A 27,347-nucleotide genomic window follows, 5' to 3' on the forward strand; every position below is an offset into this window, starting at 1 on the left:
GTTAGAATTAGGTTTTGAATCGATAATTTTGTTATATAAATCTCTAAAGCACATTGTTGGTTCGATTTTTTAAGTGTAATGTTTGTTTTATACTGTACTAGCTTTTGCTCGCGGCTCCGCCCGCGTTATAAAGTTTTTCAGGCTAAAGTTTTCCATTATAAAAGTAGTAGTTTCCCGGGAGCCTATGTTCTTCCCAGGGTTACAAACTGTCTCCATACCAAATTTCATCTTAATACGTTGGGTAGTTTTTGAGTTTAAGACGTTCAGGCAGACGGATGCAGCGGGGGACTTTGTTTTATAATATATTTTTTTAGAACATTTTATGAGGAACAATCCCGTCATATATCATTGTTGCATAACTTTAACCGTTTACGCAGCGCACGCAACGGAAGCTCTCAAAACTAATAAATTGTCCCCGTATTTGCAACATGTTTCATTACTGCTCCGCTCCTATTGGTCATAGCGTGATGATATATAACTTAAAGCACTCCACAAACAAAGGGCTATTCAACACAAAAAGAATTTTTCAGTTCGAATCGGTAGTTCCTGAGATTAGCCATTACTGCTCCGCTCCTATTGGGTATAGCGTGATGATATATAGCCTATAGCAATCCACGAACAAAGGGCTATTTGACGCAAAAAGAATTTTTCAGTTTGGAGCGATAGTTCCTGAGATTAGCCATTACTGCTCCGCTCCTATTGGGTATAGCGTGATGATATATAGCCTATAGCAATCCACGAACAAAGGGCTATCCAACGCAAAAAGAATTTTTCAGTTTGGACCGGTAGTTCCTGAGATTAGCCATTACTGCCCCGCTCCTATTGTGTATAGCGTGATGATATATAGCCTATAGCACTCCACGAACAAAGGGCTATTCAACGCAAAAAGAATTTTTCAGTTTGGACTGGTAGTTCCTGAGATTAGCGCGTTCAAACAAACAAACAAACAAACAAACAAACAAACTCTTCAGCTTTATATAATAGTATAGATAATACATCATTCCTTTTGAAGTTACTTGCTATATATTCTAGCCAGCTTCTGTACTTATATAGGTAAATGCGTTAATATAATTTAAGATTATCTTCAAAAGAAATGCAATTTCTATATTGTTACTTTGGAGCATGCTTAATGAGCCATTTAAACAAAAAATATTATGTACATATCTATTGCAAGTGTAGTTATATTTTTTGGTAATACATTTAAATGTTATTGATTTTGTTGATTCGTTTCTTGCTAATTTTGGTGTCAAATGTGACCCTTAGTTACTCATGTAAACTTTTATGTACCATCATGAGCATATTTTTAATTACAACATAATATACTTTAATTTTTATGATATTAAAATAGTATTTTGAATTACAAAATTATAATAGTCTCAAGCAGTAATCATGCGAGTTTATGACCCACAACTAGGAACTGCATACGCCCTTATTCATAGAAGTTATTTATCTAAGGACGGAGCATTGCTATGATAACAAGTCTGTCTCTCAGCTTCGTTTATCTGACAGCTTGCTGTTTGTTCAGCTTTGTTTATCTGACAGCCAATTAGATTCAAGTTGTATCTCAATATTAGCCAATCACAACGGCCCTATGTCTACGCACTGCGAAGGCTGCCATGTCGTCAGCACTGAGAAACAGATGTGTTATCACAGCTTTGCTCCGATCTTAGATAAAAAACGTCTATGAATAAGGGGGATAGTATTTAAAACATATAAAAATGTACATAAAGCTATAATGAGATTATGTTGACGTTGAAATTTGAAGTTTTATTGTTCAAACATTGTGATATATTAATAAAAATTAACCAAATGTATTGGTGCTTTATTTTGTTGTTTTTTTGTACCTAGTATATATACCTGTGACCTGAAAAATAAAATTTTAAATAGTTTATCTATACATATTGTTGAAAGGCTAATTAACTTAAGAAATTATTTTTTCGAAAAATTTTAACTAGTTTATAAAAACAGAAAAAAGTACTGATGTTAAATAGTATGAAACGTGTTGCAAAAAAATTCAACTAATTGACTTAGCCCTTTACCCGTTGATATTTTAAAACAGTCCCTTTTTTTGTCTGCCTGTATGTTATCGATTTTCTCAAAATCTACGTAACGGATTTTTAGGAAATTTCATATGGAGATAGTTTAAGACCCTGGGAAGCTTATAGGCTACTTCATATCCCGGGAAAATATATAGCGGGTCTTTTATCCCAAAAAACTCCAGGCGGGCGAAGCCGCGAGCAAAATCTGGTTTTATTACAAATTTGTAGATGCCTAACAACCCTAGAACTCGAACGGTGGTTTAGGATGATTCTGAAAACAAAATAGCAATTACGCTATAGTACGCGTGGCGGTAAGGTGCAATTTAGAATGAACGCAATACTTTCAGCAGTACAAATGTAGATTATTAAATCAGTAGCTTTTCTCAAAGGAGTGTAACTTCTGCACGAAATACTCTTGTCTGTATTAAGGGTTTGAATTTGGAACCTTATTTTTTTACATAAAATCTCGCTAAAGGGGCTTCATTGCACCTGATGTTACGCGAAGTAAGTTTATAGAAAGTACGGATCGACCTAAAATACAAGCATCTCTGGAAGGTCGGCAATCAAGCCGGCCTGCATAATTACTTTCCCGCGTTTAAAATATAAATCACTTCACCTCACTAGGCCATTCGGACAATAAAAAAACATCAAAATACGACAAACATCCTTTTTAAGTCTGTTGAATGTTCTAGATGATGCATCTACCGGCAGGAATGTTGTATAACGCGAGGTAAGTGGGTGGGTCCGCATTAACATTCACATCGACTTTCGTTTACCACCACCATCGGATCTTAGTCAGTTGTGTAACGGACACAGTTGGTAACGTACGGGATTTTAGTGTTTTAAACCATGGATTGCTTTAAATATGTATTTTCGTTGGTAAGTAGCTATAAATACTTTTTGTTACTATGTAAAATTTAAAAACTTGAAATAATGTAAAATTTTGAAACGATTATTATTAGTTGAATAGTTTTCGGAAATGTTTGGTTGGGAAACGATTAGAGGATGATAATAGACCTCAGTTCACAAGGTAACTTTGGTATACAGTAAAGTATTTGTCAATCAAATGTTGTAATGTGTAGTGTGTAGGTATTATATCAAATTTGTTATTTAATTAAACGGGGACATAGGTACGTACATATCTAAGTATATATTAAAAGAAAACCAACCGAAACATTTTCGAATAAAGTTGAGATTTCGAGAATCTATTAGTAAGACTTAGATTTCTATATACAAAATAAGATATGCATTTATTTTAGTATTAAGTATGTAATTTACGTGATATTTTGTATAAATAATCGAAATCTAGATTACATAAATCAATTGAGTAATCTGTGACGTTGACATTATGTTCTTATTAAATAATTCGTTAATCGATTCCATTTGCTAATTGTAATCATAATATTATTGCAACAAGGACGCGTCCTTATTTCTACGTGAGGTAATGCGCGTACGCATATTTTTGACATACGAACCGACGTAATAGTTTGCTGAATTAACAACTTATTATGGGCTTGAAGGAGACCCCTCGGTCTAAAAACAAAACGTTGATTATTTATAATAAAATCAATGTATCAAGGTTATATGTAAATTATTATTAACTTGCAAAAATGTGATTAAAAATTGTCATGTTAATAAAAATTGGAAAAGACAATAATTCATGTTCCTCTTTTTATTTATTTTATGGAATTATTGGATATTTTCACTGAAAAGACAAAGAATGTGATATATAATTCAATTTGTAAAAATACAAAATAGGACCTTGTATAGTGAACCAACAAAATATTTATGTAACTGTTCCGACCTCTAGAATTTCACAGTTAAATATAATTATAATTTTACAGTTAAATTCATTTTAGTACCTATACATATAAAGTGGTAGTAATAGTCGACCAAAGTGTGTCGCGTTCTGGGATCAGCCTGTATATTTCCGGTTCCAACAAGCCGGTTTAATTATATCGACTGTCAAGCGCTCATCTTTCGCCAGTCGACATTCTATTGGACCCCATACTACTTACCATCAGGTGCATGGGAGTTACTTTGCCGTGCGCGTGTTAAACATAAAATAAAGTTATTTTTTATTGGACAGGTTATGTGCGGTTGTAATGTACAAAATTGCTGCGACTTATAACCTTACCTAATTATTACTTAGTAACATCCATTTCTAATTTTCAGCTCATGGTGATCGTGTGTTTGGTGATCACAACAGAGTCGACGATACCGCAGCCAAGAGCGCCTAACTTCCAATACTTCGAAAGGTAATTATATTCTTAAGTAAATTTAACATTAGCCGCATGCCTGATCACAATCCCTTTTCACAAATGCTTGGTAGCTTCATTATGAGATGGGTGTTTAGAAAATCCTTTGTTAATGGTCACCAACTTTTTTGGTCCTTCGAACCAAATAAAGTAACACAAATAAAAGCAGGTAATTAGTTAATGTTGATAAGGGTATAGTGAACTTCGGGGAGAATTTTGACGTATAATTAAAGAACCTAACGAGCCGACGGCTAACCTGATGATAAGCAACAGGACTAGTTCTTCAAATAATAGTAATACTGAGTAGAGCACCGAATAAAATGCTTACGACACCAAAGTATTTTTATTTATTATGAATGGTGAGATTTCATCTGAATTTTTACCATATTTAGGGTTCCGTTCTTCAAGAGGAACCCTTATAGGATCACTCTGTTTGTTAAGCCCCTTTTTATCAGGAATGCGTAGAGATATCAAACTGAAATTGCTATCACATACTAGAGTCCAAGATCTTTTTTAGCTGTAAAAAAATCAAACTTGTAAATCAATGCAAACAAAAGACATTATGTTCGTTCGTCAATAATATGTCGCATATTTTGCTATTTAAAAACAAAATTATTGGATACTGATTATATGAAAAGTAAAATAATTTTATTAATTGTGACCCAGATCTATGCTTATTATTTATGCACACTACTTTCCCGTCGCTTCTGCTAGCGATTACTATTATTATTAGCTTTAATATAGCAGTTAAATAATTCAAACCTAATATATTTACAGGCCGAACTACCGATATCCGTACTATGACGAGAATGGTCGTGGCAAGCTGCTATACGGCTACGGAGGGTCGGAGCTATACCAATACAAGTCTTACTCCCCGCTAGAAGGAATTCACTGATTACACGAAGCACTGGTAACAAATAGAACAAAAGTGAGGCTTCATTTTGTGCACAAGGGAAATATTTTGTATTTAAAACGTCCGTCAAGAGCATGGTTCATGAAATAAGTACTTAATATTTTACCTATGTGTTTAGATTCTATGGGTAATATTATATCAATGTATACAGAGGCTGTTACGTACGAACCGTGCCTTGTACAAATTAAATAAATATCAATTAACAAAATGAAGGCTATTGGAATTTAGGTACCTAAGTACTTACTTACCCATTTTTATATTTTTGTACATATTTTAATATACGGTAGTTAAGTAATAAATTGTGTTTTTTTTTAGTTTTCCTATGATCTATAACTTATAGGTAAGGCATTATTTTGTAGGTCAGTAGGTTTTGAACACAACATAACTGCAACTGAGTGTAACCAGAGCCAAACTCAGGTAAACATAAATATTGTAAAAATCGAACCTATGTTTGGCAAAACCTTCCTACTAATGTTTGTAAACATGCTTCGATATTTGTTACAAGAAAACTTATAAAACTTTGAACAGTTTTAGATGAAATCTGGCACAGGGATAGACCATAGTAAAACCTGGATTTATATAGGCCACTTTTCATCCTGGAAAGGTTGATCAACCTTGTAAAATATAATGAACAACTTGGCAATGCAAACTTCTCAAACTGATATTCCTGTACATTTATTATTATGTATGTTGCATATTTGTGAGTATATTTTGAATTAATAGATGTTTTGACATTTTAATATGGAAGTAGCAAAAATTATAAAACGTATGTACAACTTTGTTCAAGGCCAATCTTGATCAATGGTCTATGACTATAATGGTAACACCATTCGTGGACAGCGACTAGTGCGGTCCTTAATTTAATTCTCAGTTCTCAATCTTTGTAGAGGTTTTCCAACAAGATTTTACCAGGAATCCCTAGAAATAATCCGCAATCCTGTAATAAAAACTAAGCCAAATCTAGCAAAACTATACTTAAAGCTTAAACAATCATTTATTGCTTTTTTAATACTGTGCCTTTGCTTGATTTAAAAAAAAATAACCAATACCAATATTATAAAGCATATTTTTTGTTAGTTAAATGCCCTATGCTTTAGTCTGCATTATTTCCGAGTGCTTCAAACAACTTGTCGCAGCCGCGAGCAAACAGTAGCATAAGCTTGTATGAACATCTGAATAGTAACCTTAGATCACAAGCGCAGGACCTTGACATAAGACGACAAATATTTGCTCATAATACATAACAGACGCGCGCAACCTCAAATCATTATGATTTACCATCTAACGCTGACGCACAAAATGTTCAAATTATTAATATTTCTATCAATCACGGTTTGCGAGTGTGTGTATTTTTATTCGAGTTTTTGGACGCCGAGAATGCTTAATTACAAAGTTGATGTCGGATTTGAGCCAAATGGTGGCAAAATCGCGGCAAAAGAATACGAGACCTTGTATGGATATAGAGGAAGTAAATTAATAGCGGATTTGGGTAATGGAAGAGGCCCATCCCATGATGCTAACGATCCCAAGGTAAGATGGGTTTATAAATTGGAGTGTTTTTGTTATACAAATCTTTTAATTACCTAAAAAAGAAAAAAAATGTGTACGCATGTAGAACATGTAAGACATTATAAATATGCATATACATAGTGCAGTCATCAATTTTATTTCCTTATATGTAAATGTCAAAACTATTAAAAGGTAAAATTTTCGTAAATCCATTTTGATAACACATAGTATGTTCATCAATGAATACTAAATGTACATAGGAAACATTTATTTTATGTATGACTATAAGATATAGTAAAAACAATCATGTTGTATGAATTAATTAAAAGACAGTAGAAAACCAAACTTATGAATCAATGTAACTATGGCAAAAAATTATCTTTTTAGGGATAATTTTATTACATCATATTTTTGTTTTTTTTTAATGTGTTCAGTAACAGATGCAAACAATGCTATTTAGTTATTTTGGATAATTAAACATTAGTACTGTATATACAGTTATATACAAATTTTAATTTAAATTATGCACTAAATATTATATAATCATAATTAAGTGAAATCAAAAATTAACATTCATTCTATGATTTGTAGGAATTCGATTTTTATACCATTTCATACTCATAGATGATTACTACCAAATAAACAAATATTGTTTATGATTTTATAAAGTATTTTAATACAGATCAATCACATTTGCCTGATGACTATGCCATGCAAATAAATTAAGTTCTACATCAAAAATTAATTACAAACTCCTTTTTTACAGGTGTATGGAAAGGTGCATGTCTATTCTGTGCCAGCGAAATAATAATAATCTTTATATTTTTATAAGTTTCAAAACTATGTTACAGAAAACGTAAAAGAAATTAAATATGATTTGCATAATAACTACACTTTACACAGTACAGAATAAAAATTAGACTTGGTCTTCAAATATTTATATTTAATATGTTTTTTACCAGGCAGTTCCAATTGATTTGTTGATTTATTTTAGTTACAGTAGTTTCTTATACCAAGTATTTTATTAGGCTTTAGTCAAATAAACAATAACGGAACATTTAATAATTTAATACAAACTTAATGTCACATTCTTCTCTTTTGCGTGCTAATATATAAAACATTGTTGCCTCTTATAAAAGCATCACCATATTTGTTTTTGAGCTGTCCATTCACATACTCTTCGGTCTGTTCTAAAGCTATGTTCATATAACCGTCGAGACAGGCAAGGACACCTGAAAAAACAAATTATACAAACCAGTCATAACAGGAAGGCTCATATTTGGACAGTGGCAGCCTTAAACGACGCGACGACCTAGGCGAAAGAAAAAAAAAACAACGCTAGGCCAAGGGAGGAGCAAAAAAGTTCCCCGGTTTTAAGTTTCGTCTGTAAAATCGTAAATGAATTCCTCCAAGCCACTGCGCGAGACGCCGGGCGGTTGCTCGGTTTGCCTCAGCCTAAGTCCGCGTCTGTATTTGTAACAATTATTTTACAGTTACCAGTTTTATTATAAGACGAATAGCCAGAGTATGTAATTATTATTATGATCAAGTATGACACATCTAAACAAGAGCAGCTAAACCTAAACATAACCTCACTTACTCAGATTGTTCAATGTAACAAAAAGTATGCATAATTTACAAATAAATAGGGCTTAGATTTAAACAGCAATATTTTACTACAATGTCGATTGTATAAATAAAACAAATATTACCTCTGTAATCAACGCCGCTGTTCAACTTCACTACTACCGGGCGGCCGTGGATTTGTTGGATGAAGGATGATAAAGCTTCTTTACGACTCATCTTTGTGTTGTTTTATTTAATTAGTGTATCGTAAACTTTGTTAGAATTGCTATATAACACTATTCTGTTGTAGATGTATTGGCATTTAGGCAGTTGCAACAGGAAATTTGTTTTGACTTTTGGTTTTTGTCAGTGTTGCCACTTATTGAATGCCGCTTTACCTCAAACCAAATAAAATAATCTTCTAAAATAGGTATTCTTATGAATATTTCTTCCACAAGCTAATAAAAAATATTCCTAGGTCATGATCAAAAAGTTTTCAACGTTCCTTTTAATTTGAGTTGGACCAGGATAAGGGCACAATTTTTGCTCACTCTTATTTATGAATAAGTTAATCGAAAGAATAAGACACTTTTGTTTTTGTCCAATCATAATTTTAAAAATAAATATACCCCCAACTGGTCCTGTGTATATAGTTAAAACATTGGAGAAAAGTAGCCATAATTACCTAACCGCTTCTAGATAAGCATTGAAGACTGGATGTCTTCAAATAATGACAAAAACAGTGATATAAGTCACAAAATAAAACAAACTTTAATAAACAAACTAATATAATTCTATGTTCGCTCCTTGGGTTCAAGAGACGTCCATATGTAACCAGTGTAGTTGTTGACATCGTTCTCTGTGAGCGGGTAGGGGTTGCTACCAGTTTTGTAGTAGTCAGATGGAGCATGCATCACAAACTCCATGACATCAAGCTTGCGGGGCAGCTCTTCTTCAGGACCTAATTATTAACAGACAATAAAGTACAGTGATTATTTTACAAAACTTGGATTGTTTATCTTATGTTTCTAGTAAAAGTTTATCTGCTAGTTACATTTTTTGTTTACCATTTATTTGAAAGCTTGATTTTTGGAATTGGTCACACTATGATATTTAGTAATTTGTGTTTACAGACATGAATCAAACCCTAAGTATATCCAAAAAAGTTCAAATTTACTATCAAATTTAATATTGGTTATTGATAGTAAATAAAACTATAGAAAACATATTTTACCAATAATATATGTGGCAGGATCAAAACACTTCTCGGGAGGTGGACTGGCCTTTGTGGGCAGTAGCCATGTGACCACTGCACTCTTCTCGCAGTACTGGTCTGTGAGGAAGCCCCGGATCTGTGCGTAGTAGATGCCTCCTTCAACATCTGTCATTGATACTATATCACCCACCTGCATGTATGTGCCCTGGTGAATACAGAAGACGTTGTTAAGTGTATTATAAAGGCCAAGAATTAAATTTAGTTTTGATAATGTAAGATCGGATAACTATCATGGTTAACTAACATCACAAGCAGCAAGCATAAATATCATTAGTGTGAAAATCGAACTTCTTCACAACTTCAAGCAATACTGAATCATCAATCAGTATTCAGGAAGATATAAACTGATATAAGTAAAATAAATTTAAAACTTTTGTTTATTACCTTACTAGACAAAAGAATGTAGTCTTTCTTAGTATGAGAATTAGGATTGAAGAACAGTGAGTGAATATTAGAAGTGGAATGATTAAGAAGCAAACCTTATAGAATACAGAGTCACTAGTGACCACAGTGGCGGTGGCTGTAGGCGCTTTGAGTGGCTGTCTCTTAAATATACTTCTGCGACCGCGGCCCCGCGGCGCCGTCGGCTTAGACGGTGCGGGCGCCGGTGTTTTTGCTTTATACCTCGTTGATCTCGTACTTTTTCTTGTCCCTTTACCGGTCGCCTTCGCAGGCGTCGACTCAGCGTCAGTTTTGCCATTTTTATCTTCCTTCTCCTCTTTAATTTCGTCGTTCTCAGCTTTTACTGTGGCTTCTGGTTTTGAATCTTTGGCTGTGTTAGCGAGGTGACAGTCATTACATATTTGTCCGTTTTCACCGCTACGCCACAGTAACGAGTCATTCGTATTACACTGGACACATGTTGGTTTAGGCATTTTCTGTTGTTAGTATTTTATAATAATGAGATTTTACGGCATGTAATTATTTTATATATACATTGAAACGCCACTGTCAATTGTCAATGTCAAATGTCAAAAAGTCGAAATTTGATGTACTACGTTCCGTTTTACATTAAATCATTTTTAATAATGCTAAATATTTATCACATAATATATCATTTGCATTTTTAATTTTTAAATAAACGAAGATAAATTAAGTAAATGTATTTATTATTTTCACAATATTTTTTAATATACCGTTGGTATTATCTGATAAAAACTAGGAATCTTAGTATACTTAACATATCAAGAAACTATGTTATATGCGAATAAAGCCATAATTAGTATGTGCATGTAAATGTACATTATAAAAAATAATATAATAGTGATAGGTTTGTTACATTATATTATTATTATGAGTGATCTAAACTCAACAACACGAATTTTTTGTCAAAATTCTTCTAAATAATTTGCACAATAGGAATTTTCGAAAGTTATCGCCCACAAATTACCGGAAACGGTCAGATAATGCACGAGACAGACAGACGCACGCTCGGGGGATATGTGCGTGACTGTGAGTTATGCCCCGTATCTGATCGCTTGTCTGTTGTCCGGCCTGATTTGTACACTGGATTTATGACCGAGATACGTTATTACACGGTTTTATGTTGGCATTTTAAATCCAGGTTATCTGTCATTGTTTATCGGGTTTTTATAAAAAAAAGAGACGTGGTGGCTGTTTGTTCATTCTAAAAACTGAATTGCACGAAAGAAAAATAAAATCATAATAATTGGCTCTGGCAGAAATAAATCTGTTTACTATTAGACTTTAATTTTAGTTTAACCTTGATGAATAGAACAAAATACCACCCAACTATTAAGTATAATATTATGTTAAACACCTAAGTATATAATTTAGTGCGTTCTAATTTAATTTGGGTATATCTTACAGAGTTTGACTTTAAATTTATATCCATGGACCTATTGATGTAAATATGCTAAGAACTGAAATAATTTGTAATTAATGTATTTAAGTAATAAAAAATAATTGTAACCAAAACCACGCGGTGACCCTCTTCCGACCATATTGATACTCAGAACACGAGTTGCATACGATACGTTTCCATTACGACTCACGTGTGAACTGCGAAGACCATTAGTCGCTTCCTTGACGAACTGAGGTCGATTCTCTAAACTTCACCAATTCATGTGTCAGGAATTTGAACCTACTTTCCTGTTACCAGCGAAAATAATGACAAAATTCTACTCTAGTTTTGATAAGTTACTCCATTCACGCAAATTTACTGGTCGTAAGTATCTCTCATGTGTGAGAGGCCGCCTAGGTAGGTAACACCGCAATGTCTATTGCTGCGGCCAAGCAGCAGTGTGTAGTCACTGTTGTGTTTCGGTTTGAAGGATATTGTAGCCAGTGTAACTACTGGACATAATAAGACAACATCTCGTAATAAGATAACATCTCACGTCCGCAGTGGAATACCAAACGATACTTTGTAATTCAAGGTGATGGATGGTATTTCTATCGTTTATGGGCGCTCGTATCGCTTACCATCAGGCGAACAGCGGGTTTGTCTTATCATTGAAAGCAATAAAAAAAATTGTTACAATTATGTTTTAGTAAGTAAACAAACATAAAGGAAAATTTCTACTAAGCAAAGTGCGTCTGCGTAATTTGAAAATCAAAACAAAACGCACCGCGTTACTCGAACATGTGATTTCATTAAACAAACAAATATGCGACACGTGATGTATTTATAGCGTGGCTGTCTCGTGCACCACACGATTGCTGAACGATAGCAAACAAAATATTTTGGTTTGTTTTGATAACAGTGCGTGCTATATTGCATCCATTTACTAGCCTTGCTCGCGGATATGTTCGTCAGAGTTCTGTGACAGAAACTGCCATTGTAAATGTTATCGCGTTCCAGCTGTAATTACCTAACTTTCTTGTTTCACCCAATGCACGGGGGACATTTGTCGCGGTCCTAGGCACATAGTTTATTGTATATACCTCATGATTGCCAATTCACATTGAGGCCTATAAGGGCTCGCGAACATTTCCTGGCGTACTCCTCACATTTTAAATGAATTCCTTCTCCTTCGTCCACACTTTCTTCCCCAGCTATCCCCTCCCATATTTCCTCCAGGAACCTGCAGTCGCTAAGCCGAGGGATTGCAGTATCCCTTTGCAGGTTTCCCCCTTCAAATAGGAGACTGGATGTTGATTGCAGGGGCTGTTGGATGTTGATTACACAAAAACAAACTCGTTTTGTCGACAGCCTTTTTTAATTTTATTTATTTATTTGCAAATTAGTTTTACCTACTAACACTTTTTATCATGTGTATTCTGACCCATAATGGATGACGGGAGGCCCAGAGTGTAGGCCAAATACAGACTCCAGGTTTATTTAACAGAAAAATACAATTTCACTTTGCCTGACAAGTAGGCGTATCGTAAAACAACTACGCAATCAAGGGAGAGTAATATTTTATTATTGTTTGAATTTTGTTTCAAAATATAATATTTTCATTACCTACATTATTCTATAATAAAGATCTACACTATCAGATAATTGATGATTGATTATAGGCCACGTCAGATAAATTCTAAATAATATTTGCGCAAAAACTATTTTGTTTACAAAGAAATTCTTCATAATAATAATTACTCACATATTTACTAACCAGACGTTTGGCAATAGCACTGATATTGTTTATCTGCCAACAGAATTTACAGAAGTGTATTTCATTATTCATAGGATATAAATAACTACTAACTGGCTATTGTACAAGTACCGTCTCTCGTCAATCGACATTCTATTGGACTCCACTCCACTTACCATCTGGTGCAGTGGGATCAATATGCCGAGCACGTATAAGCAGTCATGATGCTTTCAGTATCACCGCCATTCTCAATAAATGATACATACTTATAGCGTGGTCGAGTAATTTTCAAGGGTTGCGAGCGCCTGAATCACCCAAAAGTCTGGATGTTTGTATAGGCCAGCCCTTGCCAAAAATGTAAAAAAAAAAATCCTTTGGCTTTGTAATTCCGCTGCATAGTTGGAAGGGAAACATTTTTGTCTATTGCTAAAGAAACATACACAAGTATTATGGCAAACATTTTATTCAAAAATGCATACATGTTATAAATGAATAAGTTAAACTTTAGTCGTAAAATGGAATGCATTTTTTACTGAACTAGTGAGGCGGTTATTACACTTTCACAGGTGTAAGTACAAGTATCTATAATAACTGTGAGTAATAGTGATTGAATAAAAAGATAAAAAAGCTATTTTATGGTTATATAAATTGTTTTCTTGAATAACAAAGCATTGTACTTCATTGACTACATTATAATTTAGTAATTAATAAATGTGTTTAAGTAATGCAAGTATGTAATTTATGAGCTGATTACAATAAACGATTGCGATCGCACTATTTAGATTCATCGCTAAAATGAACCATTCAAAAATATTTTTTTGACATGCTCATAGAATACCAATAATTTTGTTTCTTCACACGATGTTTGGGAAAGCAAACAGTATATTTATTGATATCGATTGTTTGTCTGTGAAAATGTATTGACCACTTAACACATGCGAATTAATAAGTACATATTACATCCACTTAATTCATGTCGAATACTTTAAAGCCGTTGTTTCTTACGTTAAGTGTACAAAGGTAATGTTAATTTAAGTACTTATATAGAAATATTTACATTTTACATAGAGTAGGTAGGTTTTATATAAATAACGTCACGACTAAGCATGTGATGGAACATTAAATGATATTGTGGCCAAAATGATTAACAAATAGTAATGAGATAAAGTCACAGGCTCATATTGATCACTGTTTTATTGGAAACCGGGAGCTTTGCAGAAATAATTCCGAAAACTCAACAAATCATCCCTTTATGCTGGTACTTACTTATTCCTTATGTTGACGTATACAAAATACTTTACACTGCCATCTAGCGATGATAGACGTTACTACGTGGTGCAATCGTAAACTAAATCCGATAAACGCTTAGATAGTTTGAAAAACCTTAATGCTACTTACTAATATTTTAATAAATATCAGAAAATACGATTAAATACAACATATTATTGTGCATGAGGAATGTGTTTCTCGTCAATTTCGGTGGTTAATGTGTTTTAACGTTATATTTGTTACACATTTTAAGTAAGTATGATCAAGGCGGGAACGCGCCATCATTAAATTCACCATAGATCAACAATGTTAGTCTCAGTGTTTTATTTTATCGAAACAATTTATAAGATTTTAGTATCTATTTTAAAATTTTACTCCTGTTTCGTACTAAAAACAACAGATGGCGTTAGAGACGCCGTTAGGATCGATCGAAGTTAGAATAATTATAATTTATGCGTTTACGATACTCAATATTTCTTAATTAAATCACAACACTAATATTATTAAGATTATTACAATAATTTACAGTTCGTGGCAATAAAATGATAAAATATTTTATACAAAATCGCTTTGATGCACTTTCCTTTCGAAAATAAAAATTTACAAACATACCTATCGTTAGACAATTATTTAAACAATTTTCAACTTTAAGTATGAGTGAGAAAATGACATTTAATTTGACCTTTGAGACCTACGACGCGACTTGCGTCCAGGAGATGGTCTGGGTCATGTCAGTTATTTTAAAATTTAAAATCTTTTTGGCCGCATTTGAGCCCTCTCACCGGCCTTCTATACCTATTGTTACAATATGAGTATCACTCGTGATTATCTGCAGCTCGACCAAAAAGATAATTTTCTACCTTCCTGTCAATACACGAGAATTGAGTTCAAATAAAGAGTCCCTGGAAACATCAAGATTCTGATCAGTTTCAAATTGACTTATAAGTCACTTTAAGGTTATAGCTTAAGGTCCATTTTTCATACATTTTGTTTCACCTTTAATCTGGGTAACTAAACAAGTATTGACAAGTAAAGAATTTAAATTCACGTCTAGTTAGTGATTAGTTCTCGCAGTTGAAAGAAAAACGTAAAAATAATTAATATGCATGGATATTTCGGCCTTTAAAATTTAATACGACGAAATTTTAAAGGCCGAAATATCCATGCATATTAATTATTTTTACGTTTTTCTTTCAACTGCGAGAACTAATCACTAACTAGACGTGAATTTAAATTCTTTACTTGTCAATACTTGTTTAGTTACCCAGATTAAAGGTGAAACAAAATGTATGAAAAATGGACCTTAAGCTATAACCTTAATGTTGATTCAGAAATTCAGGTATCAAATGCAATTTTGAAAAAGGCATATCTCACAAAGATCTATATCTATATCCAGAAATGTATATATAATAACAAATAACAACAAAAATCTGTAATTTTTTATTGTTAATTGAACCCAAATTCTAACCTAAAAATATTTTTTTTACAGTACTGTAGAAAATTTCCATTTCCTGAACTTTTTATATTTTCGGACATGTGCCCTTTTCGAAATTGCATTTTCAATTATACGAAACCTTGGTTAGTTCTTACCAATTCTCTGATCTAACATACGAATTCAGTAGATGCATTATCCGATCAATCTAATTTCAATTAGATTTGGAACGCATAAGGCGCGGCGTCGACTTGAGAATTGAAGCGTATCGAATCGTATCGCATTTGTTTTGTATAGTAATTGGTCTCAGCGCACCGCGACGCGACGCGTCCCTAATGGGCACAGTTTCATACAAAATTTACATACAGTAGGCAAATAAATATAACCTATACGACTTTGCTTAAACACTGGGCATAAGATTGATCATTAGGCATCAGTTTAATTAATTTCATTCGACCAATCATTAACCACGGATTAAAAACGTGTAGTTAAGTTAGAAGTCCTTGCTGTGTAGTTTAGAGTAGTAGAGTGTTCAGTTGCAGACGTGCGTCTCCTTGTTGGCGACGCAGGTGGCGCAGGAGACGCTGCAGCACCAGTGGAAGCGACAGCGGCACTTGGTGCGCTCCACGCGCCGCTGCGTGCTGTACCCGCGCCCGCAGCATAACGACTCGCACCCGTCTTCGCCTAAGGAGACATTACATGATTATAATACTACCGATCCCGTAAATGATGAGATATCCTAATTGTTACGAGCATATTTTAAAACATTATTAAATCTTACGCGAGATATACCAAATTAGTCGAAAACAAGTCAGTTTAGTGATCGAGAGGCTTCCGCTACGCAACGTCCTCTTAGCACACGCCCCTGAAGATGTCCTACTTAATAGGTCGAAACTGGCCGGCGATTCCGAATACTTTAGTACGTAAGGAAAACCGTATTGTTTTCGACAAATATTTTAACACGGTAATGTTTCGAACACTATACAATAACACAAATTTTCACATTGTTTAAGTTCTTTTTGCTGGTAGTAGGATATATTTTGTATCCGCGTGTATAGCGTCCACCGTACACAATGTGTTAAAACTCGCTATAGTGGCCCATGTAAGTGTTGTTCCGAAATCAGCCTGTGTATATCCGGTTACAACAGGCCGGCAAAATTATGTCAACTGCCGAGGGATAATCATCTCTCGTCAGTCGACATTCTCTTGGCCCCTACTCCACTTGCCATCAGGTGCAGTGGGCTTAATTTGCCGTGATCGTATAAAAACTTCGGCAAACTATTCGCGTACTTTTTTTTTATTTTGTTATTGTAGGTGTTTATTAAAGGTAACATCTACCATCAAGTGCTTCATTTTAAATCTCCTTTGTCAAATAAACTACAGCTCTACCTTTTGATATTGTAGGTGTTTACTAGAGGTGATCCCTAGCATCAATCGCTCTATTTTAATCTCCTTTCTCGTAAAGGCATTCTACCTTTGGAGGTCCTGTTGCAAGTCCGTCCGTGTGTGCCGTACGAGCCCGCGGCGAGGTCCGGCTCGCAGTAAGACGGCGATGGCTCCAGGTATACCAGCTCTGACTTGCGCGGCGCGCGCCCGACTCCGGACGCCTGCTTCGGTCTACAACAAACATAGTGGTAATACTTGGAACTTTGGAAGTTGCTAGAGAAGGATTTGAATCTGATAAACTTGTTCCTGGAAATATAATAATAATATCAGCCCTGTGTTACATGCTGTCCCACTGTTGGGCACAGGCCTCCTCTACTACTGAGAGGGAATAGGCCTTAGTCCCCCACGCTGGCCTAGTGCGGGTTGGTAGACTTCACACAGCCTCGAAAATACCTAATAGAGAATTTCTCAGGTATGCAGGTTTTCTCACGATGTTTTACTTCACCGTTAAAGCAAGCGATAATTCACAAAGAATACACACATAATTTTTCAGAAAAGACAGAGGTGTGTGCCCTTGACAATTGAACCTGCGGACATTCGTCTCGGCAGTGCGTTTCACAACCAACTAGGTTATCGTCGTCTTTTAGAAATATTGACGCCTAATTTTAATACATGGTCTTATCGATCACTCGGCTTCTGTAATGTAGTCCATGGTGAAGAAATTAATTTGATCAACTGACTTACAGTACTTTGTAGACATTGGGTGTTATAAACCAACCGCATGCTCTAGCTATGCATTGATTTATTTTGGGATAACAAACAGCTGCACAACAAAATCTATAAAATTTATGTTAGTTGTGTACTCATTATCCCCCTTTTAAGTTTGCTCAAAAATTCTGATCACGGTGTAAAATTTGTGTCTAGGTGATCGTGATCAAATTCCATATCGTTTTGAAAACTGCATTTAATTCCATGCATACAGACAAACAAAATTTATAGAAACTGGTGTTTTGGCTTCTGTTGTTCTAAATATAAACAAAAATGATAAAAACTGTTGTTTTTGGCTTCTGTTGATCTAAAAGACCCCCTATATTTTTTTCTACAATATCTATGATTTACATATATCGGCCTGTTACAATTTGATTAAATGTAAATATTAGATTTAAAAAAAGCTATGATAACTAATACCTCCTGAGCAGTAAATGTGTTTGTTCCGCGGGCGCTGGATGTGGCACCACGAGCCGCGCACGCGCGTACTTCTCCCGCAGCGCAGCGGCCGCGGCGCGGAACGTCGGCAGCGCGCGCCAGCACGTCCGCATCGCGCAGGAACCCGAAACGCCATGACACTTGCACTCGCGGTGCACCAAGTCCTTCACCACCTAACAGATAAGCACTTTGTCTCCTTGCTTTGACTTTTATACAGCAATCTAACTCCACTGATGGCGAGGTGGTACTTCATGCTGCGGCTAAATGGAATATCTACTGACAAGAGATGATTATCCCTGGCCAGTTGGCACAATCATGCCGGCCTGTTCCGTGCACATTGAGATAGGCTATTATAGCAGGTTTTACACCCTTAAAAAGGTGGTTGCTAAGGGGGGGGGGCTACAAATATCTTACCAAAAGCAGAATATTCTTTGACTTAAAAATAGTTAATAGGTAACCGTAATTGAGTCTAAGTAACCAACCACTGTTGTTAAAACACAATTATAGACCTACTTCAAGTATAAAATACGTAAGAATATACATCTGCCCTTAATTAAAATGCCCTCACGAAATATCTATTCCATGCTAATATTCATAAAGATAGACCGGTCATATTTTCATTGGCTCACACCCCGTAGCGAAACAAAACGAATAACTAGTGAGTAAATTCACACGCGAGCCAGAAAAACCACCTCTACCGTTTCGAGTAAAACAAAATGTTAATGGCGTCGTTACTAGCGAATGTAGTGCAATCAGCGTGCGTGTACCCACCACCATATAATTATGCCTTTAGTTGATATGGGGAATTAACGAGTTCCGTACAAATTGAATAATTTTATTGAAAATTTGTAAGTGCATAAAGGATCAATCACAACAAATTGATATTGGAATTCGTAGGGTTGTTAACAGAACTTCATTCTCCAGGTCTACAGTAAGGACATCAATAGATGATGTATTTGATGTTGAATTGGACAGCCCAATTTTTTTTATATCTTTAATCTCTAAGTTTAGAGCCTTTTAATCTTGTAGGTTAAAAGGCCAGCCTAGCCTAAAACTGGAATGCATATATTTTGGTTTTATAATTCAAACGTAAATAATAACCATAATATAAGACTTTCTTTTACCTCCGAAGAGATAGATAAAGCGCAACTAAATAGTGTGATATGGGGGGAGAAGTATGTAATAATGTAATACTGAAATAAAATCTCTCCTGTCATGATTTTAGAGATGAATCTTGCTTAGCATCATCTCTCTGGAGTATCTAATGGTAGACATGGGAAATAATATGCTATTAACAAATTTTACGGCACCATGTATACGTTGCAGCTCCAGGATATAACCAAGGGTTTCCTGCCCTACAATTAGCTTAAATCATAGCTCTCTACAGCTCAGGGTGTCTTATTATGCGATCCATATTCTTGTAATTGTTAAGTTTTAACATTTCGGCTCCCAACCGGTGCTGGAATTTCAATATTGTAGCATTTTGTATAAATTATTTTAATTGATGATTGATGATGATTGATGCAAAAATGTTGGTTTATAGTCTCAGTTTGATTTGATATGCTTTTAAATTTGAACATCGTATTTGAAAATTGTCTTTTTCTTAAGAATAGGATTATAACTATATAAGACTGGTTATATTAATAAATATAACTTCTCTGTTGCTTTTTGATCATAAAATAAACGACATATACCTTACTTATTAAAGTTTATTTTTATCATTGTAAATTATAATTATAATATTTTAAGTCCATCGTTATAATATAATTTACACGTGACATTTTTTCATCAAAATAAATATTCATCAGTACCCAAAGATAATACATTCTCTTTATAACTATTTACTACCATTTTGATCTTAATATTTAATATAGCTTTTGCTCGTGGCTCCGCCCGCGTTATAAAGTTTTTCAGGCTAAAGTTTTCCGTTATAAAAGAAGTTTCCCGGGAGCCTATGTTCTTCCCAGGGTCTCAAACTGTCTCCACACCAAATTTCATCTTAATACGTTGGATAGTTTTTGAGTTTAATACGTTCAGGCAGACAGATGTAGCGGGGGATTTTGTTTCATAATATATTTTTTAGAACTTTTTAAGAGGAACAATCCCGTCATAAATCATTGTTGCATAACTTTAACCGTTTACGCAGCGCACGCAACGGAAGCTCTCAAAACTAATAATTTTCCCTGTTTTTGCAACATGTTTCATAACTGCTCCGCTCCTATTGGTCATAGCGTGATGATATATAGCCTATAGCACTCCACGAACAAAGGGCTATCCAACGCAAAAATATTTTTTCAGTTTGGACCGGTAGTTCCTGAGATTAGCGCGTTCAAACAAACAAACAAACAAACAAACTCTTCAGCTTTATATAATAGTATAGATAGAGTATAGATGTCGCAGTAGTCAAAGTTGCGTTAATGATGAGATGTGTATTCGTCTGCCTAGTTTGAATTTCCGGCCCTCTAAATTCGCCGCCCGGAGCACGGGCCCTGGCTTGCCCCCTCCTAGATCCGGCGCTGACTGAGAGTGTTATAAACGTAAGAGTAGACAAATATAATAAGAAAGCGATCCCTAATCACCCCCTGACAGTTATTTTGGAAATATATTTCATGTACAGAATTGACCTCTCTACAGATTTATTATAAGTATAGATATAGAAGAAGAAGATAGAAGATAGATGACCTCATACGTCAATTAAATCAATACTAGTACCATATTCTTAAAATTGTTTAATTTCGTCTCTTTATCTATAACCTTTTGATTCATTACTGAACCCAAAACAGTAATATCACTTTTAAAATTCTCCCACACGTTGACCACCCGCGGGTTAATCATAGTCCACTCCAACAATACGGTGATGATTCCCGCCGGCGCGGTAAAGCCGGCTGTTTGCATTACTATTCTCCGACTGATTGGTGACTGCGGAGTGCATGATTGCTACCAACACTTGTAATGTCGTTTTAATGGACACATATTACTTTACATCTGCCTTAGGGTCTTCCGTCCATGCAACTGAATATGCAATAAGATAGCTTCGTTTGCTTCTCTAGTTCAGAAGGTGTAGCGATGCTAATTGCTTGTGGATGGTCACCTTTATTGGCTCAAGGCGTACGAGTGTCAGTACAATTAAATGCTGGAGTTAAAGATTGTATTGCATTTATAACTGGTGTTTGCGTCCTTCCGTGTAGGAGTCCCCGTTTCGCAAAATATAGCTTATCGGCGTGCCATTAGCGTAATGGGTTCGTGTAAGAAACAGAAAGATTGATTTTTTTTATTATGTATGAAGATATAAACGAATAATTTCTTCTGTATTGCGGTATATGTATTTAGAATATAAGTTAGTTAAAGTTAGTAGGTACCTATAGGGTAATATAAGTTTTATATAGATTGTTTTTAAACTGATTTTTAAGTTTGTCCAAATTACGCCTGACACAAGTCAGCTAGTTCAAAGACATCGGTCGATTTAAGAGAGATTTAGGCGTTAGCAAACCCTTTGCATTAAGCATCCATGCTGAGGGCAACCCTCAAACAGGTAATCTCCACTCAAGACTCCACTGGGAGGGGACAAAGATATCAGTGATTAAGGGATGATATTCAGACTATCTATCAATTACCGAGATCGTCGGCACACGGGCCTGAACTTTTTAAAGAGTCGGGAGGACGGGGAATGCCGCGAGGTCTTCGGCAGCGAGGGCAGAACTGCAGTCTTTTGCAGAGTAAGAGCTCGAAGAACTCGTTCTTACGATAAATAGCCAGAATGAATTCGTTGTTTGGATTGGTAAGGGTGTTATTAATAGAGAGAACGTTGTAGATATGATCTGGTCTGTCTTGATGTAACAACTAATGTAGACTGCCTGTTTTTACTCCAATATTAAAATCGTTTGATTTATTTTACCGTGCTGATAGGTATTTAAAGACAGTGATTTAAAAAATACAATACTCATAATTTTACGTTTTGCTATCTCAAAACTAATTTTTGATCTCTTAATTTACGTGTTTATGTCCAATTTTTTTGACCTTAAAGTTATCATGCACGTTTTCACTCTGAATCTAAAATCATTCCCACCTCCCTTGTATAAGCTGGCCAAGACGATTGGTAATATAGATGTATAGATGGGTCATTTGTCGGTTTCAAATCTTTGAGTAAAAACCCGAGGAACATCCTTTATACTCGGACCTCCTTGAGTATATTCTGTACCCAGTATATACTTCTTTATTGGTGTTTATATCGGCTTTTTACTCAAGCTCTGCGTCTAATGATAAGTTTAGATTAGGAAGACCTTGCAGCAATATATTGCACAGATATTTAAACTAGCGAGTTAGCGGCAAAATTTCTGTAGTTATGTTACAACTTGCCACATGTCTTGCATCAATTTTTTGTTAAAGTAAGCTTGCCGTGATTGTTTACATAGTAATACTTGCTTGCGCAAGTCGATTTCTTCAAGTCTTTTAGCTAATCTGAACCTCGCTTAAACCGGGTGATTTGTCTATCTATACATGTATTATACAGGAAAATAAAAAGCCTGCTTTGGGGCCGTGGCTTTTTTGCATTTTGAAGTTAATGTTGTCAATACAAATAATTAATTTCATAACATGGTGAGGTTTCTTATTTTCCTGTACAGGCTATTAAAGCAATGATATTTCAGTAAAAAGGTGTAGATATGGCATTGGGTTTAAAGGACGCGTTACCGCACATTTGCCTAATATTATAGCAAACAACAATATGACACGTGGAAATAGTACGCCTCAGTATAATACGTACTGTATCATACAGGACATTTTATCGAACAATATTTAGGCAACATACTTCAAAAGATACTCAATACTAATGATTTCTTATTCTTACGCAAATGTTAGACTTCGAAATACAACTATTTTATCGCGGATTTTTGTATTATAATTTTGTCCCGACGATAAAAGATTGCAGCCTTCATACTTAAGGGTTGGACTGAGATGTTGGTCGTTCAAAGAGTCAAAATTACACTATGTACCTACATTTTACAATTTAACATTTTTCGATACTCAATACTATAACTGATTACGCTAATTATCTTCAATTTTGCGTGCCACTCGCAGATATACAATCTACACCTTTTTATAAAAAAATGTGTATATACAAGTGCAGGTGCAGTGCGTAGTACCTCGCTCACCTTCCGGCCGACGCGGTTGTTGTGCAGGTTCATGAGCGCGCGCGCATCCCGCTCGAGCTCCCGCGCGTCGAGGAACCGCCGCGCCACGCGCGCACCAAACGCGCCTGACCCGCACCCGCCCCACTGGAACTGCTCCACTGCGTTCACTACGCGCCGTCTGATCACAAATTCATTTTCAAATCGGTTACTAATTGACTTAGTTCTGAATTAACCAAAAAAAAAAATACACATCGAATTGAAAGAAAATTAGAAATTTATTTTGAATAAAACAAAAAACTAACAAAAAATATTTAATACTATTTTTGGTATAAAATAACTCAGTAAGTATATGCTGGCAATAAAGCAGCGCTGATATTTCCTTGAACTGTTTTATTGTTAATGTTGGAGACGCCAAAAGCAAAAATGCATGTAGTGCTTAAATATTTTTTGAATAATTATAATATTTAAGTTACGTACATACTTTTGTTATTTGTTTACAAAAAAAGAATTCCAAATTCAAAATGAGAAGCTCCTTTTTTGATGTTTAAAATATATTATTGTATTTTTCCGCCCGATATCGACTTACGAGTTTAGAATCGTGCTGTTATGGCAAAAAGCTCCTATGAGTTAGGGAGCGGGCCTACTACCTACCTACCATTATGAAATGTAGGTATTATGGCACTTGTGCTACTGAGGATGAGAGAGTCGTCATACCATATATGTATTTGTATTCGGGCTGTATATAACGAGTTTTGAAAATGCCGATCTTTTTTTATGCGCGCACGGCCAAGTGCCTCCACTACACCTCGTGGTAAGTGAGTGATCTAATTGCGTTGACTGACGAGGGATCACCATCTTTCGTTAAACAATACTCTATGTAGTCTTAGAAGTCACTTAGCAATGACCGTATAAAAATAGACCGTACTTATTGAGGTCTATATGGACATATTCTAGAACTTCACTTCATAAAATTACAGTTAATTACCTGCGCAATGTCGTCGGTATATGCCGATGCGATCACATGCGTATGTTAAGTAAATGTACTGCAATTGAAGTTCTACTAAGTATATTAAAGTGTTACTTAACACACTGTGAATAAGTTATTTGGAATAACACGAGCAATCGATAGAGCGTCGACTTAGGAACCAGGCACGTAAAAAATCAGTGCTGTGTTCATCAACCCGATCAATCACGAGTGTGCTCAAGACTCGTGCCTGTTAGTAAGGGTAAGAAGTAACACATGCGTAGGGTAGTAGCTGACCTGTTGGCGGTGCAGCCGCAGGCGGGCAGCTCGCCGCGCGCGCACGCCATGCTCAGCGCATGCGTCACGCCAGCTGACGTGATGGCGTACGTAAACGCGGCCTCGCGAGTCGCTGCACAAACAAACATTACCATAGTTAATACACCAATCAGTAGCTGACATCGCCTAGGCTCACTGCATCGAGTCGCATTCATTCGCCTGCTATACTATGAAACGGCCTCTAACGAATACGGAATAAATACAATTCGGTTCCGCGAAGCCTTGCTTTCGTTTTAGTCGACGCCAGTCTTACACATAACCCTAATACTACACTACTGTACACGTTTTGTGGGTAGGAAAGAAGTTTACGTCGGGGTTGTGGTCCTATTTCCAACCTAAAAAAACCTAGAACATTTCTGCAGGAATTCAAACCCACTGCGCGGGACTTTCGGTCCTATACTGTACTTGAAAAAAAATCATAGAATATTACTGTAGAAATTTAAATCCACGGCCTAATGTTTATTCCGATGCGACTGGTTAACAGTTTTTTAGGCTCTAGCCTGGATCACTGACCACGTTCCTGTTAATTACAATATTACATACGCTCATCGCATAAAATTGTTATTCCAAACATTTCTGCTTTATTCAAGTCACCTAAAGTAATTTTAGAAAAAAGTAAGCGAAATAACTCCAAACACATTTCAGACGTAGAAATGTACGTGTTTTGCGAAGACTGATGCAGATGCGGATGATTGAAATGTAGCCGAGGCGAGAGAATACATGAATAACATTAGGCGACAGAACACTCGTTCATTAGTGCGCCGATACGCGAACTTAGAGTAGGGTTGCCAGATTTTTTTCTGTCTATAAGGGAGAAATGCTTAAATGGGCAAAAAAATACGGGATTTCAGTTTTTTACTAAGGACAAATAAGAAACAAAATTATTTTGTGACATTTTTTTTTTTCATATTTTTCAGAGGATCGAATCAGTTTTAACATATTCTTATTCGTTTTAAAACATTCGTAACAATACAATTATAATCATAATTAAAAACAGGTATCAACTCGCTTTTTATTAAATTATATTAAAAACCGAGTCGTGCGTGCGTGAGTACTTGTCAATCGTAGATCGATTAATTTACGGGACAGAGTTAGTCCCGTCGGGACATTTTAATATGTGCCTAAAATAAATACGGAACGTCTGGCAACACTAACTTAGACACGCTGGTTTAATGTGTTTCCAGAAATTAAGGGTGATAGTATTTAGATTTATAGCTTTTTATCCTAGCTTTTCATGAATTTTTTTTAAGAAATTAATATCACACTATGGATTTTTCTAATGTCTTTATAAGAGCAACAGAAGCCAAAACAACAGTTTTTAGAATTCTTGTCTGCGTGTTTGTATGTTTGTACACGCATCAAAGTAAAACTGCTGCATGAAATTGAATGCAGTTTTCACCGATGTATTGCTTGTGGTCGGACCTACGAATTTGTACAGAACTCTGGGTGCACAAGTCCAGATCGCACTTTTTCTGGTATTTTAAATCATTAAATAAGAGTTACGTATCATTGCTTGTAAGGGAATCATATCTAAGTGACAATCAGTAAACTTTTTACTAGATCTGTTCAAAGTTTTGATTTCATAATCAAAATTCATAACAATTAAACTATTTATTTACAAAACCTTCTAAAGCTACAAAACCTAGATCAAACGATGCACAAAAATCTGATTCTTAATATTTGTATCCCTCATTTTCAATATATTTGTGGCTATGATGATTGTCATTTAAGCTTTGGTATTCATTCTCATGGCTAATATATCTGATCTTGAAAACTCAACCGCATAAAATATATAATTTATATTGTAACTTGTGGAACGGTTATTTATTCACAAGTGGAATATTATACATAACGACACTTACTAATTAGTTTTCAATTGAATATTGCTAATAAATGCCACGTCGTTACATAACAATTATACTGAGTACACAATGTTATGAAGTAATGTAACTAATTGAGTTATAGCGAACTGTTAAAGAGTTGATATGTGTTAATATACACTGTGATATATTGCCATTATATTTTATTCATGAACACAACCTGGGTTACACAAGAATAAAGACATTTAACACATGCTATGATATTTTTGACTATGTATAAGACTAGTTTTTTAACGCGGCTTCGCCAGCATGAAAAAAAACTCGGGATCAAATGGAGCCTATATTTTACATCTAGCAATACATCGGTGAAAATTTAATCCAAATCCATGCAGTAGTTTTTGTCTGATGTGTGTACGAACATATAGACAAAAAAATCTAAAAGACTTGTTGTTGGATCTATTTCTCTAATAAAGGCCCCCATATATTTCTTCAATATTTATAAATTATAATGTACAGACCAGGGCCTGTTACAAATGTATAATGTGTCGCTCTCTTAATAAAATAATGACCTAATCCAAAATTCTTAATTTATGGGAGTCGTCCAAAAACTCATTTCTGTTTGCGACCTTTTTTATTTTTCTTTTCTTTTCATGCTATAGCTTTCATTTTTGACTTATCTTTAAC

General features: G+C 35.1%; 4 protein-coding genes and 2 long non-coding RNA genes across 7 annotated transcripts in view; 2 read left to right on the forward strand and 4 right to left on the reverse strand.

Annotated features, from left to right (window-relative positions):
- Nucleotides 1–2,679: 2,679 nt before the first annotated feature.
- Nucleotides 2,680–5,509, forward strand: LOC115455922. Its single transcript, XM_030184732.2, has 3 exons — nt 2,680–2,918; nt 4,215–4,297; nt 5,075–5,509. The coding sequence occupies exons 1-3, from the start codon at nt 2,889–2,891 to the stop codon at nt 5,190–5,192; spliced, it is 231 nt and encodes a 76-aa protein (XP_030040592.1). The 5' UTR covers nt 2,680–2,888; the 3' UTR covers nt 5,193–5,509.
- On the reverse strand, nt 4,615–5,141 carry LOC115455924. The gene is made up of 2 exons (XR_003939835.1): nt 5,060–5,141; nt 4,615–4,814 (listed from the first exon to the last, which is right to left on the reverse strand). It is a non-coding gene; the product is annotated as an uncharacterized LOC115455924 (long non-coding RNA).
- Nucleotides 5,510–6,430: 921 nt separating the features above from the next.
- LOC115455927 lies at nt 6,431–7,659 on the forward strand. Its single transcript, XR_003939837.2, has 2 exons — nt 6,431–6,740; nt 7,486–7,659. It is a non-coding gene; the product is annotated as an uncharacterized LOC115455927 (long non-coding RNA).
- On the reverse strand, nt 6,861–8,667 carry LOC115455926 (U6 snRNA-associated Sm-like protein LSm6). The gene is made up of 2 exons (XM_030184734.2): nt 8,432–8,667; nt 6,861–7,951 (listed from the first exon to the last, which is right to left on the reverse strand). Exons 1-2 carry the CDS (start codon nt 8,520–8,522, stop codon nt 7,803–7,805), a joined length of 240 nt encoding a protein of 79 aa, XP_030040594.1. The 5' UTR covers nt 8,523–8,667; the 3' UTR covers nt 6,861–7,802.
- A 388-nt stretch (nt 8,668–9,055) lies between these two features.
- Nucleotides 9,056–10,544, reverse strand: LOC115455925 (GATA zinc finger domain-containing protein 1). Its single transcript, XM_030184733.2, has 3 exons — nt 10,041–10,544; nt 9,520–9,706; nt 9,056–9,246 (listed from the first exon to the last, which is right to left on the reverse strand). The coding sequence occupies exons 1-3, from the start codon at nt 10,434–10,436 to the stop codon at nt 9,080–9,082; spliced, it is 750 nt and encodes a 249-aa protein (XP_030040593.1). The 5' UTR covers nt 10,437–10,544; the 3' UTR covers nt 9,056–9,079.
- Nucleotides 10,545–15,640: 5,096 nt separating this feature from the next.
- Nucleotides 15,641–27,347, reverse strand: part of LOC115455953 (protein Wnt-7b) — an 86,217-nt gene continuing 74,510 nt past the window's right edge. The window contains exons 5-9 of one of the 2 annotated variants that reach the window (XM_030184785.2): nt 24,805–24,916; nt 23,565–23,721; nt 18,397–18,587; nt 17,297–17,439; nt 15,641–16,506 (exon numbers count right to left, since the gene is read on the reverse strand). In XM_030184785.2, coding sequence (XP_030040645.1) covers nt 16,355–16,506; nt 17,297–17,439; nt 18,397–18,587; nt 23,565–23,721; nt 24,805–24,916 — 755 coding nt within the window. In that variant the 3' untranslated portion in view covers nt 15,641–16,354. Of the gene's footprint in view, nt 16,507–17,296; nt 17,440–18,396; nt 18,588–23,555; nt 23,722–24,804; nt 24,917–27,347 lie in introns of both variants that reach the window. The other variant, XM_030184784.2, reaches the window with a different exon arrangement.

The sequence above is a fragment of the Manduca sexta genome, chromosome 5, assembly GCF_014839805.1.
Source record: "Manduca sexta isolate Smith_Timp_Sample1 chromosome 5, JHU_Msex_v1.0, whole genome shotgun sequence".
In the NCBI taxonomy this organism is placed as follows: domain Eukaryota; kingdom Metazoa; phylum Arthropoda; class Insecta; order Lepidoptera; family Sphingidae; genus Manduca; species Manduca sexta.